The sequence below is a fragment of the Hypanus sabinus genome, chromosome 6 (assembly GCF_030144855.1).
Source record: "Hypanus sabinus isolate sHypSab1 chromosome 6, sHypSab1.hap1, whole genome shotgun sequence".
Taxonomy (NCBI): Eukaryota; Metazoa; Chordata; class Chondrichthyes; order Myliobatiformes; family Dasyatidae; genus Hypanus; species Hypanus sabinus.
The window spans coordinates 144,343,620-144,359,172 of NC_082711.1; the positions used below are offsets into that span (position 1 = coordinate 144,343,620).

At 42.0% G+C, this 15,553-nt stretch overlaps 1 protein-coding gene across 10 annotated transcripts in view; it reads right to left on the reverse strand.

Moving 5' to 3' along the window:
• Nucleotides 1-350: 350 nt before the first annotated feature.
• The window catches only part of LOC132395918 (septin-4-like), a 111,459-nt gene continuing 96,256 nt past the window's right edge, over nucleotides 351-15,553 (reverse strand). For all 10 annotated transcript variants that reach the window (XM_059973116.1, XM_059973121.1, XM_059973120.1 and 7 more), the window contains 2 exons: nucleotides 7,517-7,616; nucleotides 351-2,032 (listed from right to left, as the gene is read on the reverse strand). In XM_059973116.1, the coding sequence (XP_059829099.1) occupies nucleotides 1,961-2,032; nucleotides 7,517-7,616 (172 nt within the window). In that variant the 3' untranslated portion in view covers nucleotides 351-1,960. The remainder of the gene's footprint in view (nucleotides 2,033-7,516; nucleotides 7,617-15,553) is intronic.

Here is a 15,553-nt window from a genome sequence, read left to right on the forward strand (position 1 = left end):
TGGTGCCTTCAGTGTGGAAATTGCCTTTTCTTCCTGGGATCATGTGGATTTCCCACTACATGCTGGTTGGTAGATCAGTTAGCTACAGTAGAAGGTAGAAGGCTTGGAGGGTAGTGATGGGCATCCGAGGGAGAAGGGAAATAAATGAGGGAATAAGATCTGGGGGCCAGAATAGAGTTGATGGGCTGAATAACCTGTCATAAGGGAAAGATGAAAATATAAGAGTCATCGAGTTCTACTCCACAGCAACAAGCTCTTTGGTGTAAATTATCCTCTGGATCTGATTTACCTGAATCAAACTGAGTGCTTCATAAATCAGCTGCAACAAAAAGCAAACCTGAACAGGCCGGTATTTTGAATAGCTGTATTTATTCAAATTGCAGCAATTTACCAGAGAGCAGTCCAACTGAATTGAAAAAGACAAGTACCTAAACATAAAAAGCTAATAATGGGTTCGTGCTTGGTTGTTAAAATATCTACCAATCAACAACCATTTCATTCAGAGAACCTTTAGAAGCAGTAGACTTTAGTTTGGAAGTTTTATTTTGTCATCCTGGTTTTCCTTTGCCATTCTTACACAATTAGTGTGTGCTGGAGTACTGTCCTCTTGGCCACGGCTGCTCCCCGTCATTCAACCCAGATGCAATTGTTTACCGGGGGTGTTGGACCAAAGTTTGAAATAACACATGTAAGCCTGGCTGACTTCCTCTTCCTCCCTCAAAGCACCTAGCAGCAGACAGCAATGCAACCTTGGCTTAATTCTCCGGATCTAAGAACGCCAAGGTCCATTTTAGGACTCCCTCACCTAACTGAGAGTTGACAACGTGATAGAGGCCCGGGTCTAAACCTTTGTGTGTACAAATCAGAGCAGGAAACCCAACTTGCCCACTGAGCAGTGAATTGTTCCAATGTCACCAATTACTTTTCTTCAAAAGGAGCACTGTTTCTCTGAGTCTGGTCCTAGGAGAGTGTAACTGATTGCAACCCTTGTCAGGTTTGTGTTCATTTTATAATAATAACCCATTTAGATGATAGGTATTGAAAATATATTAAATAAGAGATCATACATGATTTTTATAGTGCATATTTTAATATCTCAGAAAATATAAATCTGTTCAATATAAGTATTAAATTGTTTGCTACCCCACTCAATGTCCCTGAATGGCTTCCAATATTCATTGATAAAGGTCAGTGACCTGTTTGTCTCTCTAGCAGTGCTGGCTGACTTGCTGTATATCTGTTTTTCTTTCAAATATTGATGGTGCTTTGTCAAATTTCCAGTAAAGGTTAGCTTTCATTTAAAATGTTGTGCTCCTTATTCCAGTGCCCTCTCCCATTTCTTGCTTTCCGTTCCCACTAGATCTCAGTGCTTCAGCCCTTCCAGCTAAGTCACCTTCCAGCAAACTCTAAAAGTTGCAAGGATGGGAGTCTTGACCTTACTAGTGCCTCAGGACTAATCTGAAGTTTAAAAGCCGTCAATAGAAACCTTGTGCTGTCCAACTGTTGTGGAGATCTCTGCTGGGTTTTATCCATGACCATATATGTTCAGACTGATGCAGTTTTATAAGCCTAACCACATTCGAAACCCTATGAAGATAACAGCAGTAAAATCAATTTTACCATCAGAATAGAACATAGCTATTAAAGTCTGTGGAAAGAAAGACCAAGCCGGCTTTAGACAAAGCTAAATGGGATAATTAAAGCATGTTGAAATTGCCTCAAATTTAGCACAACATCCAACATTTATTGCAGTTATTAACCTAGGTTAGTTTCCTACTGTTTTAAGTGCTTTAAATTAGTGGGACTAATAAATTAAATGCATTTCTTCCCTGTGATAGGTGAGATATTGAATATTAAATTATTTGGATAGCTTTGTCTGTAGGAACTGTCTCCCTGCCCGAGACAGAGATGAACCCTGTAAACATCTCAGATCCCTGAAGTAAGCTGTCAGCTCCACGTGCTACAATCCTTCGGGATTCTGCCCGTGCATTTGTTGCTGGATCTTCTGCAACATTTCTTGCATTCGCCGCAGCTGCAATACAAGAGAGACAACAAAGCCGCGGTCATTTTACAAGGAAGATGAGGCCTTCATCTCACACCAGGACAATGGTCATGAAAAGCTCTCGCCTAAGTTATCCACACAGCACATTATGGCCATGATTGACCCTGCCCTGATTGGAAGACCCTACACATACATTGACCGAGACAGTGGTAAATTCATGCCCTACGTTCGGTAAGTTTCAATGAGATCCCCATGCATTCTTCTAAGTGCCAGTGAGTATTGGCTCAAAGCTATCCTCACTGTCATGTGTTAACCCCTTCACTCTCAGAATCATCCCCGTGAACCTCCTCTGGACTTTCCACAACACATCCTTTCTGAGATATTGGACACAAAACTATTGACAATATTCCAAGGCAAACATGAGGAAATCTGCAGATGCTGGAAATTCAAGCAACACACACAAAATGCTGGTGGAACACAGCAGGCCAGGCAGCGTCTATAGGGAGAAGCGCTGTCGACGTTTCGGGCTGAGACCCTTCGTCAGGACTAACTGAAAGGAAAGATAGTAAGAGATTTGAAAGTAGGAAGGGGAGGGGAAAATGCAAAATGATAGGAGAAGACCGGAGGGGGTGGGGTGAAGCTGAGAGCCAGAAAGGTGATTGGCAAAAGGGATATAGAGCTAGAGAAGGGAAAGGATCATGGGGCGGGAGGCCTAGGGAGAAAGAAAGGGGGAGGGGAGCACCAGAGGGAGATGGAGAACAGGCAGAGTGATGGGCAGAGAGAGAAAAAAATGGTGGAGGGGTAAAAAAACTAAATGTATCATGGATGGGGTAAGAAGGGGAGGAGAGGCATTAACGGAAGTTAGACAAGTCAATGTTCATGTCATCAGGTTGGAGGCTACCCAGCCAATATACAAGGTGTTGTTCCTCCAACCTGAGTGTGGCTTCATCTTGACAATAGACGATCTTGACGATATTCCAAGTCCGGCCTGACTAGTGTCTTATCAAGGCTCAGAGTTATCTCCTTGTTTTTATATTCTATTCCCCCTGAAATAAATGCCAGCATTGCATTTGGCTTGTTTTTAAACCACAGAGTTAATCTGTAAATTTTCCTTCTGAGAGTCTTGCACGAGTGCTCCTAAGTCCCTCTGCACCTCTGATGTTTGAATCTTTTCCCCATTTAGATAATAGTCCACATCATTGTTCCTTTTACCAAAATTATTATCGTATGTTCCCAACACTGTATTCCGTCTGCCACCTTTTTGCCCATTCTTCCAATTTGTCTAAGTCCTGCGGCAATGGCATTGCTTCCTCAACACTACCTACCCCTCCACCTGTCTTCATATCATCCGCAAACTTTGCCACAAAGCCATCAATTCCATTATCCAAATCATTAGCAAACAATGTGAAAAGTAGCGGTCCAATACAAACCCCTGAGAAACACCACTAGTCACTGGCAGCCAACCAGAAAAGGTCCCCTTTATTCCCACTCGCTGCCTCCTGGCTGTCAGCCATTCCTCTATCCATGCTCGTATCTTTCCTGTAACACCACAGCAGCTTCATGTGTGGCACCTCATCAAATGCTTTCTGAAAATCTAAGTAAATGACATCCATTGCCTCTCCTTTGTCCACTCTGCTTGTTACTTTCTTTGAAGAACTCTAATAGATTTGTCAGGCAAAATTTCCCTTTACAGAAACCATGCTGACTTTGACTTATTTTTTCATTAGTCTCCAAGTACCCCAAAACATCAACCTTAATAATAGACCAACAATTTCACAAGTACTGAGGTTAGGCTAACTAGCCTATAATCTCCTTTCTTGTGCCTTCCTCCCTTCTTAAAGAGTGGAGTGACATTTTCTATCTTCCAGTCCTCCGGGACCGTGCCAGAATCAAGTGATTGTTGAAAGATCATGACCAATACATCCGTTATCTCTTCAGCAACTTCACTCAGTACACTGGGATGCAGTCCATCTCGTCCAGGTGACTTATCCACCTTAAGACCTTAAATTTGCCTAGTACTTTTTCCTTTGTAATAGCAATTGCATCCACTCCTGCTTCCTGACACTCACGGACCTCTGGTACACAGATAGTGTCTTCCATAGTGAAAGCTGATGCAAACTACTCATCAAGTTCATCTGTCATTTCTTTGTCTTCCATTACTACCTTACCAGCATCATTTTCCAGTAGTCCAATATCATCTCTTACCTCCCTTTCACTATTTATATAACAGAAAAAACTTTTCATATCCTGCTTTATATTATTGGCTAGTTTGCCCTCATATTCCATCTTCTCCCTTATAGCTTTTTTTGTGGCTTTTGTTGAATTTTAAAAGCTTCCCAATCATCTAATTTCCACTCACTGTTGCCCTTTCCTTGGCTTTTATGCAGTCCTTAACTTCCCCTGTCAGCCACAGTTGCCCAGCCCTGCCATTTGAGAACAACTACTTCTGTGGGACATATCCATCCTGCACCTTGTGAACTGTTCCCAGAAATGTTGGCCATCTCTCCTCTGCTGTCATCCCCGCCAGTATCCTCCTCCAATCCACCTGGGCAAGCTCCTCTCTCATGCCTCTTTAATTTCTTTGCAATACTGATATGTGACTTGTACTTCTTCCTCCCAAACTGCAGTATGTAATCATAGTATGACCATAATGTAAAGGGTTCTTTTACATTAAGCTCCCTAATAAGATCTGGGTCATTACACAACACCCAGTCTAGTAAGTTCAAGCACAGCTGTTCTAAAAAGCCATCTCATAGGCATTCAACAAATTCTTTCCCTTGCAATCCAGCGCTAACCTGATTTTCCCAATTCCCTTGTAAATTGAAGTCCCCCATTGCTCAAGAGTATTGTGTCATTATCCTTATTACATTCCTTTTCCAGCTCCCTTTGCAAACTCAACCCCACATCTTGGCTACTTTTTTGAGGCCTAGATATGACTCCCATAATTGTTTTTTATCCTTGCAGTTTCCTAACTCCAACCAGAAAGTTTCAACATTCTCTGATCCTATGTCATCCTTTTCTAAAGATGCAATTCCATCTCTTACCAACAGAGCTACACCACTGCCTATGCCTTCCTGCCTGTCCTTTTGATACAAAATATATCCTTTGACATTAAGCTCCCAACTATGGCCTTCTTTCAGCCACGACTCAGTGACACCCACAATGTCATAGCGACCAATTTCTAAATGTGCCATGAGTTCGTCCACCTTATTCCTAAGTCTACACACGTTTAAATACAGCAGCTTCAGTCCTGCATTTTGAATTTTGAATTTTGCCTCAGTGGTACAATTTAACTCTTTGCTCTGTCTGTATTTGTACCCAATCACTGGCTTGTCCTTCCTTACATTCATGTTACATCCATCATCTGCTGGCTCATCTTCAGCTCTATCATACCGATTCCCATCCTCCTGCCGTATTAGTTTAGACCAGGGGTCGGCAACCCGCGGCTCTTTCATCTCTGTGCTGCAGCTCCCCGTGGTTTGTTAGTTTTTGAAATGTAATTCGAAATTTGAAGATTATGGTGATCTTGTACAATCTAAAAACATTGTGGAGACCCCATTTCCTGGCACATCCGAACCGGCTCACAATTAGCCACCGTTCCGGCTAAGGGAGATAGCCTACGGGGGTTTGTGAGTACGTGTCTTTTGGAGCATCCGCGCCCACGGGGACGGGTTGAGGGAGGCTTTAAAGCAAGGCTGTTTAGTTCTAATAAAGTTACCTTTGACTGCAGTGTCTTTATTTTAGCGCTGCGTGTAGCGCTACACCGCTACAACGTGTTTTTTTATCGCTATTAATATACATCACCACTGCTAATGCCTGACACCCGCCAGTGCGCGCTTCCTTTTAATTCTTCGATCCAAGGTAGGCTACCTATGTAGTAACCTTCAACCCAACGTCTTTTTTTCGGAGTTCAAAATGTTTTTGTTGCATGCAGAAATGTAATTTCGTTTTCTCTGCAGGAGTTCATCAATTTCATAAATGCAACACGTTATAGTTTGTTTATACATAGCATAAAGGCAAAAAAAACGTTGTATGCAGTGTTATTTCATTCTAAATGTCAAACGGATTTTGTGGCTCCCAGTGTTTTCTTTTCTGTGGGAAATGGGTCCATATTGGCTCTTTCAGTGGTAAATGTTGCCGACCCCTGGTTTAGACCATCCCAACAGCTCTAGTAAACCTGCCCACAAGGATATTGGTCCCCCTTGGATTCAAGAGCAACCCGTCCCTTTTGTACAGGTCCCACCTGCCCCAGAAGAGGTCCCAATTATCCAGAAATCAGCCACGCATTTATCTGCCACCTCATTCTATTTCTATCCTCACTGTCGTGCTACACAGACAGCAATCCTTGAGGTCCTGCTTCTCAGCTTCCTTCCTAACTCCCCGTGTTCTTTTTTCAGGACCTCCTTCATTTTTCTATCTATGTCGTTGATATCAATCTGTACCGTGACTTCTGGCTGCTTACCCTCTCTTTTAAGGATATTGTGGACGTGCTCAGAAACACTGTGGACCCTGGCACCTGGGAGGCAAAGTATCATCCGTGTTTCCATTTCGCGTTCACAGAATCGCCTATCTGTCCCCCATTACTGCTCTTCCTCTTCAGTTCCCTACCCTTCTGAGCCACAGGGCCAGACTCAGTGCCAGAGGCACGGCTGCTGTTGTTTCCCCTAGGTAGGTATCCCCCCACCTCCCACCCCACCAACAGTACTCAAAATGGAGTACTTATTATTGAGTGGGACAGCCACAGGGCAGCTCTCCACTATCTGACGTTCTCCTTTCCCTCTCCTGACAGTCACCCATTTATCTGTCTCCTGTAGCCTTGGTGTGACTACCTCCCCGTAGTTCCTGTCTATCACTGCTTCACTTCCCCTACACGTGTATGCAATTGACATATTTATACATATAACCTATAGCAAATTATTTAAACAAGAATGCTTAATCAATATATATATATTAAAAATTACTCAATCATTACCTAAATATTAATTATAAATGAGCACCATGTGCACTACCCAAAGGACATTCATCATCTCACCATTGCTAATATGGCAGAGACTTTCATATTGATTTGGAAGAAGATGAAACGACAACATTACAATAACTGAATTGCACTAACTATAAATAACTACCCTTGCCTTCTTTCCTACTGCGAAGCTCTTAGATGATGCTGGTATTAGTTTCACTAGTGCTGAACTCTGAATGAGGAATGAAGAAGCCCTTGGAATTTGTCCTGCCATTTTAGCTAATTCTGATGCAGACAGATAAAATGGGACCACAGTGGGGTTGAAGGAGTGTTTGAAAGTCTTCCCTGATTCCTGCAGCAATTCCACCCTTAAAATCTCCCACTGAATGTCTTGGAGAGTTAGAGTGAGCCAAGTACAAGGTTAGCCTGCAGGCTTCTCTCATTAACACAGACTAACGAACTTTTCAATGCAAAGCTTTATTTCCTTGAAGAACCTAAAATGTCTTAATGCAACCACTCACTCAAAAGAAGGGTTGATTACATTTTTTTCTTACCTCCTCATCCTTCTCCCGGATTATTTTCTCTGTCTCGTTATCCGTCAGACCTGATACAATGGGAATTGGGAAATCCGTGCCACTCTCCCTTGTAAGTTTGCTGAAACAAATTGTAGGAACATTTGAGTGTCTGTCTATCACACACCATGTTAAAGTCATAACCAAAACTTGTTTTTATCAATGTTTATCAACCTTCAATAAAGAACAAAAAAAAAACTTGTCCATCTAGGTGACAATTATTTGCTTTTCGAACATTATCACTGCAGGATTCCTACCATCGATACAGGATGGATTGGCAGTAAGCAACTTTGTGCATTAGTCCTGCAGTGAACAGGACCCATTGATCCCATTTCCAAGGTAGACTTTGTTATTTCTGTTCTTGGTTCTTTCAGCCAGCCAGGATACATTCCATCTGAATGTGGAGATTTTTCAATCTGAATCATCTTGATAAAACCTCTTTTTTTTCCTACCTGATCCTATTTCTCTCCCATGTCTTCTATCGCTGAATTAGCAGCATCTTAGAGGGCCATGTCTGAGCCTTTTCTTCTGCCACCACAGTATTTCCTGATACTCCAATTGGTCTGACATTCTTTTAATTATCTTTTTACCTTCTGGATATAATACAACTTCAAGTTCCTCATGAAACCTGCTTATTTTGATTCATACATTCATTTTGCCTCTCTTCCTAATAGAATCCCTATTTGTGTTCTTTCCATTCAGTTTGGAATTTCTGTTTATGTGGAACCTGATAATTTAATATACAGTCAGTGCCCACCTCCTGTACGTAATGGATTGTGTGCATTTTGAGATGCTCTTCTGCACACCTCTGTTGTAATGTGTGGTTATTTGTTGCCTTCCTGTCAGTTCAAACCTTTTTTATTAACAAGGTGTTTTTACCCACAGAAATTTTTGTTTTTTGTACCTTCTTTTTGTGAACCCTGGAGACTGTTGTGTGTGAAAATCCCAGGAGATCAGCAGTTTCTGAGATACTCAAACCACCCCAAGTTGCACCGACAACCACTCCACGGTCAAAGTCACTTAGATCATGTTTCTTCCCCATCCAGATGCTTGGTCTGAACAACTGAACCTCTTGACCATGTCTGCATGCTTTTATGTATTGAGTTGTTGCTATACAATCAGCTGATTAACTATTTTTCATTAATGAGCAGGTGTACCTAATAAAGTGGCCACTGAGTGTTCTGACGGAAGGTTTGACATGTTAACCGTACCTTCCTCCACAGATGGGGTCTGACCTGCTGCGTAATTCCGGCAATCTGTTCTTATTTCAGCTTTCTGACATCTGCAGTCTTTTGTTTTTAAATATTCAGATTCATTTTAATTTCAGTTATACTGAAAACAGTAGCTTTAAGTGTCATTCATTTCTCCAATAGGTATGGTATTGTTTGTATTTAAACTCTATTTGAAATCTGACCTCACTTAACCGTACAATTTAATTTCAATTTACCAGGACCAGATCCTTTTACAGCTGTCCACATATAGAAGCACAGAAAATAGTATTGGTTTATTATTGTCACATGTATTGGGATACAATGAAAAGATGTTGTACATGCCATCCAGACAGATCAAGCCATACATAATTACGTTTAAGTCTATATAAAAAAACAATGCAGAATATTGCGTTGCAGTTGCAGTGGAAGTATATTGCAGGTAAACAAATAAAGTGCAAGTGCAAATAAGGTAGATTTAAAGATCAAATATTCAGGAGGCCTACGAGAAGTCCTTTCAAGAGTCTTATAACAATAGGATGGAACTGCCCCTGAGTCTGGTGGTCTGTGACCCCAAGCCATTGTCTTCTGCCCAACAGGAAAGGGGAAATAATGAAAATAGAAACAGGAGGAGGCCATTTGGCCCTTTGGGCATGCTCCACCATTCTACATGATCATTATTTCGCGTTTTGAATGATCCTGATTCTTTTTCGTTGCTACTCTAAACTTAATATTGTGATTAGTTTCTTAAAATGAACTAAGTTCCACCTGGTTCTTTTCCTAGGACTACATCCATTTGGTTATGAGTTGAGTTTTTGTTATGGAGATGAAACTCTGTAACAACAACCCAACAACCCTTCTACTTGTACTCCATGGGTATAGTCAGAGGCTGAAGGACCTTCCTTGGGCTTAGGACCAAGGAAGGCGGAGGAGTGGTTAGAGGACTGCTTTGAGTCAGTGGACTGGACTGTATTCAGGAATTCATCTTTGAATCTGAATGAATACACTGTTGTCACTGACTTTATTAAAATGTGCGTGGATGAGTGTGTGCCTACAAGAACATACTGTACATACCCTTATCAAAATTTCTGAATGAATCAGGAGATTCATAGTCTACTGAGGGCTAGATCTATGGTATTCAAGTCTGGTGATCCAGGACTATACAAGAAGACCAGGTATGACTTGTGGAGGGCTATCTCAAGAGCAAAGGAACAATTTTGATTGCTTTTAGAGGCAGTATCAGATGCACATCAACTCTAGCAGGGTTTGCAGGCCATTACTGTCTACAAAGCAAAACCCAACATGATGAATGGCAGTCATGATTCACTCCCAAATGAGCTCAATGCCTTTTATGCTCACTTTGAAAGGGAAAATAAAACTACAGCTACGGGAGTCCCTGCGGCATCCAGTGACTCTGTGATCTCTGTCGGATGCTGGTGTTAGAACGTTTTTCAAGAGGGTGAGCCCTCGCAATGCGACAGGCCTGGTAGGTCTCTGAACCCTGTGCCAACCAGCTACTGAGCATGTTTAGACATTTTCAGTCTCTCGTTGCTATAGTCGGAAGTTCCCACCTGCTTCAAAAGGGCAACAATCATACCAGTGCCCAAGAAGAGCAGGGAGAGCTGCTTTAACAACTATCACCCAGTAGCACTCACATCAATGTGATGAAGTGCTTTGAGAGGTAGGTTATGGTTAGAATCAACAGCTGCCTTAGCAAGGAGCTGGACCCACTGCAATTTGCCTATCACCAAAATAGGTCTACAGTGGATGCGAACTTGTTGGGTCCCCACATGGCTGTGGATCCACTGGACAATACTAATATTTACATCAAGCTGCTGTTTTTGCCTACAGCTCAGTGTTAAACACTACCATTCCTACAGTGCTGATGAAAAATACTCCAAAACCTAGGTCTCTGTACCTCCCTCCGCAACTGGATCCTCGACTTCCTCACCGGAAGACCACAGTTTGTGCAGATCGGAAATAACATCTCCACCTCACTGATAATTAACAATGGCGCACCTCGAGGGTGTGTGCTTAGCCCACTGATCTACTTTCTCTAAACCCATGACTGGGTGGTTAGGCACAGCCCAAATGCCACCTGTAAGTTTGCTGGCAACACCACTATTATTGGCAGAATTTCAGATGGTAATGAGAAGGCATACAGGAGAGAGATAGATCAGCTGGATGAGTGGTGTCACAGCAACAACCTTGCACTCAACATCAGTAAGACCAAAAAACTGATTGTGGACCAGAAAGGGTAAAATGAGGGAACACACACCAGTCCTCATCAAGGAAGCAGAAATGGAAGGGGTGATCAATTTCAGGTTCCTGGGCGTCGACGTCTCTGAGGATATATCCTGGCCCCAACATAGTGATGCAGTTACAAAGAAGGCGTAGCAATGTCTATATTTCATTAGAAAATTTAAGGAGAATTGGAATGTCACCAAAGACACTTGCAAATTTCTACAGATGTATGTGTAGACTGCCAAAGGACATCCCCTACAGAGAACTAGCAACAGGCAAGAGGAACGTTGGTAGACCCCAGTTTGAGGAGCGGAGAGCACAGCAGACGGCAGACAACAATTCCACAACACCCGACACGTGCAGCAACTGTGGCAGAGCCTGCCATTCCGGGATCGGCCTCAATAGCCACAGTCGACGTTGCTCGACAAACCAGTGACTACCAGAGGCGCAGTACCCATGGCCGACCATGGCCGACAGAGTCCGCTCACTTATGTGGAGAGCATTCTAATTGGCTGCATCACTCTCTGGTACGGGGGTGGGGGCATCGCACAAGATCAAAGTAAGCTGCAGAAAGCTGTGAACTCAGACAGCCCCATCATGAGCAGTATTCAGCACATCTTCAAGGAGCAATGGCTCCAAAAGGCAGCATCCATTGTTACGGGCCCCCATCACCCAGGATATCCCTCTTTTCATTGGTTCCATCAGGAAGGAGGTACTGGAGCATGAAGGCACCCACGCAATGGTTCCAGGATAGATTTTCCCCCTCTTTCATCAGATTTTTGAATAGACTTTGAACCCAGGAGCACCACCTCATTAGATTTTTCTCTTTTTGCACTATTAACTTTTTAATTTAGTTTTATTATGTATTGCAATATGCTGCAGCCATGTAACAACAAATTTCGTGACATATCCCAAAGACTTTAAACCTGCTTCTGAAAGTAACTACTGCAAAATGTGGTGATGTGTCTGCCAGTTATCTCCTCTCTCCCATCGGAGATAATCTAAGACTACACTTGTTATCACACATTGTGATGGTGTAAATTAAGTAAATGGTGAGAAAACCAGATGATGCAGACGTCGATTTCAAAGAAGAATGCAGAACATTACGGCTTTACCAATGAAGTGCCACACCATAGGATGTTAGCATATACAAAAATAACTTGTATACTGGTGGAGTTTAGAAACGGAAAGGGGAAAAGAAGTGCAAGGAAGAAGTAAGAGTGATAAGGGAAGGCGGGTGGGTAGAAAACGTCCGTGGGACTCTGGGGCAGCTAGGCAAGTGGAGTGCTGGCTCCGGCATCTGAGCGGGTGGGATGACAGCACGGGAAGAGCTGGAGCACCAATCTTAGTACCAAGTTTAAAATGGTAAATTCTTAAATTTGATAAAACAACACCAAAGATTCGAGGAGCATCTATGGTTGTTTATGCAGATTGTCATTAAGTTTCTCCTGTGCTGATGAGTACATTGCTCCCCTACCTCCCTATACTTTAAAAACAACACACCTGTTTGGGTTATGCTAGGAACCTGGCACAAACCCCTGGTTTCTGCTGGTGTCCCACAGCAATGAACTACCCTGTCTTGGTGTGGAGAGGCTGACTGTAGGAGCTAGTGAACCCAGTCCCCTGTGCTGAGATGTGGGCCTGCCTGATCTAGCAACAACTGCTTCTTGTGTTGAGGCTGCCAGGGCTTACAGTCTCCCTCTTCACCTCACGTTGGATGATGATGGAAGCTTCTCTCTTCCTTGTCTATTTGCTTAGCTACACAGAACTCAAGAAATTTCTCAAAGCCCATCAGTTGAGTGGTCAGAGACTGTATTTCTCAATTTGTTTATAATGGAATTTTTTGAAAATTTGGATGGCTACATAGACTGCATTACCATTTTCCACTCTTTGTTAACCCTGAGTAAAAAAAAAATTCCCTTTTAAAGTGAGATTGAATTTTCAAATGGTCTTTTTCATTTTGTGCTGCTTGGTGTTACAGAAAGTTGCTATGTAGACTGATTTCTAGCAATTTCAATATGGAATGTCAACTGCCCTCCCAAAAACATTGGGGTGGGGGGGGGGTTGACTGCCCTCTTCTGTAGAGCTTGAATAATACCACACCGATGAACATGTTGGCCTTGGAGAAGGTGTGAGTGAAATTTGCTGAAATAATGCTGGACTAAAGGGTTAAGGTAGGGGGACAGGATTTGTGCACTTAGGTTGTACATTTATACATTGTCTTTGTAACTTTAGAATATCTCAATAGACATGATACACAACAAGATACCTCTGAAAAGTGCTAGTCCAGTCACACACAAAGGTCTCAGATTAAAAACGTTATGAGATAAATTACTTCAGTGACCTTCATTCTGGAAGTTAATTTGGGATATCTGTTCTCCAGTCCAGCCCAACTACTGGGGTTCTCTCCTTTGACCTCCGACTCTATGCCTTTTCTCTCCTTTCAGGTTATCTATACATTTGTGTCTAAGCAATTGATGATCTACACTAATTATCATGTTTTAAAATTATGTTGGATATTTTATATTTACATCAGAGGGAGACATAACCTTGCTTTAAAGTCTAATCTGGAAATGCACCACCTAGTGGTACTTTCCTTCAAGACCCACATCAGAACATCAAAGTTGTTATATATTTAGGTCTTAGCAATAAACTCGAGCCGACAACTCCTAACTCACTGGCAGGCGTGCTAGCACTGAGCTGTAGGCAACAGTATCATGGTCAGGGGATAAACATTTGGAGGTTTTTAAAACTGATTCAGTGAAGTAGCTGAAAAGAAGCTACCTCCTAGCCTTCCAGAACAAAGGAGCACAATCTTAAAATCATAGCAGGGCTATTCAAGTGTGCACCAGGAAAGACTGTTAAAAGGGGGAGTAGGCATGATCATCTCCAAATGCTAGGAGTGCTGGATCAAGCTTAAATTGACAGGTTTTGAAACAAGGAAGTCTAGCAAGGCAGGTGCTTCAGCAGGTGAATGGAATGACATGTCTACTTCAAATGGCAGAAACCGGCCCAAAGGCCAAAAGGCATAGTACTGTTCCATTTGGGTCATCTTGGTTAAAGTTAAAAGGGTTACTGAACAAAATGTTCATTCTGTTCTTGTGCTTCTGATGTCAAATACAGTGGATACAAGCAAGATAAAATGTAATATCTGTTCCTGAAAGTCATACCGGATGAGGTACATCTTCTGATCCACGACAGTGCATTGTTTTTGGTCATATTTAAGATTTTCAAGATCTAGTTTGCTACAGAATAAAACGGATCAAGTCCTGTTATCTCATTATCTCGTAATCTTTTCTTTACTTGTGATGAAACAGTTGTTAGCATTTGACCAGCTCTGCCCAATAATGCAGCTTTTATGAATAACTAAGGGACTACAAAAACTCTGAGAGGTTTAACTTGTTTATTTGTAGTTTTAAGACAAGACAAGCTGAGGTGACTAAAGGTTGTTGAGTGAAATTGGTTTGAAAATGACGATGTGCAGGCAACTCAACCTATCTCAACCTGCAACAGAACCAGAAAGATTTTTTAAGTTCTTAATATTACTTTCAAGATAATTTAGTTCTAGATTACAAGGCAATTGTTTTTTTCAGTCCAAACAGTATAAAAAGGCTGGCTTCAATACAAATGAGACTGCCAACTCCAAACCTTTCTCTCAGAACTGATGGTGGAGAATTCACACCATATTGTTGCAAAGGAAATTGGGCAGTCTATCCTACTGCGATTCATTAATATCATGTCTGATTGGTATCTCACTGTTGCTCCATATCTCTTGATTTTGTTAGAAATGAAAACATCTGTTTTTCACCACCTTTCCAAGGACAGTAGCAAGAAATGTGCAGCCTCATCACCTCCATTGTGTCAATTTTCCTTGTTTCTTAGGAAAGATTCACTACCCACAGAATTGTCATCACCTGCATCAGCCAATAGCATCTGTCTGAGGTGCTATTTCCTAAAGAAAGATATCTGGTACAGTCCAAGTGGTGTCCAGCTTCCCAGAGGAAAGCTGTTATACTCTGTGGTTGTACATTGTTTAAGGAGATTAGGGCTAAAGACCAGGCATGGTTCTGAGTATATCCAGCATCTCAGATGAGGCAGTAAAGGAAGAAGCAATTATTTACATTGGCAAATTTCTGAGCATAATCAGTGTAATTAACCACAGACAGAAGGGTCAAATTGCCCTAGTTTAAGAGAAGAAGTTCTCAACTAAGGCTAAGTTTGGTCTCCTGCAAACACAAAGCTTATGGTTGATGCGTCGTCATGATGCAACAGAACACACAACTTGACTAAAGCATTACACCTCCCTGGCCACTTTTTGACTGGCGACCTACTAATCCACTCGACCATGCAAAGTGAGGATCTGTAGAGACTTGGATCATGTTACTGTAACATCTGATTGTCACACAATGAAAATGGAACTAGCAGTCCTAGTAGACTGGTACTGTGACTATTCTCTTCCTCCAGAGACAGGAGCTGAGCCTTGTTACAAACTTTAAAAAACACTTGCATTTATGGTTCATCCCTTGAATATTACAGAGTATTTCTCAAACATTTAAATTCCTTTAGA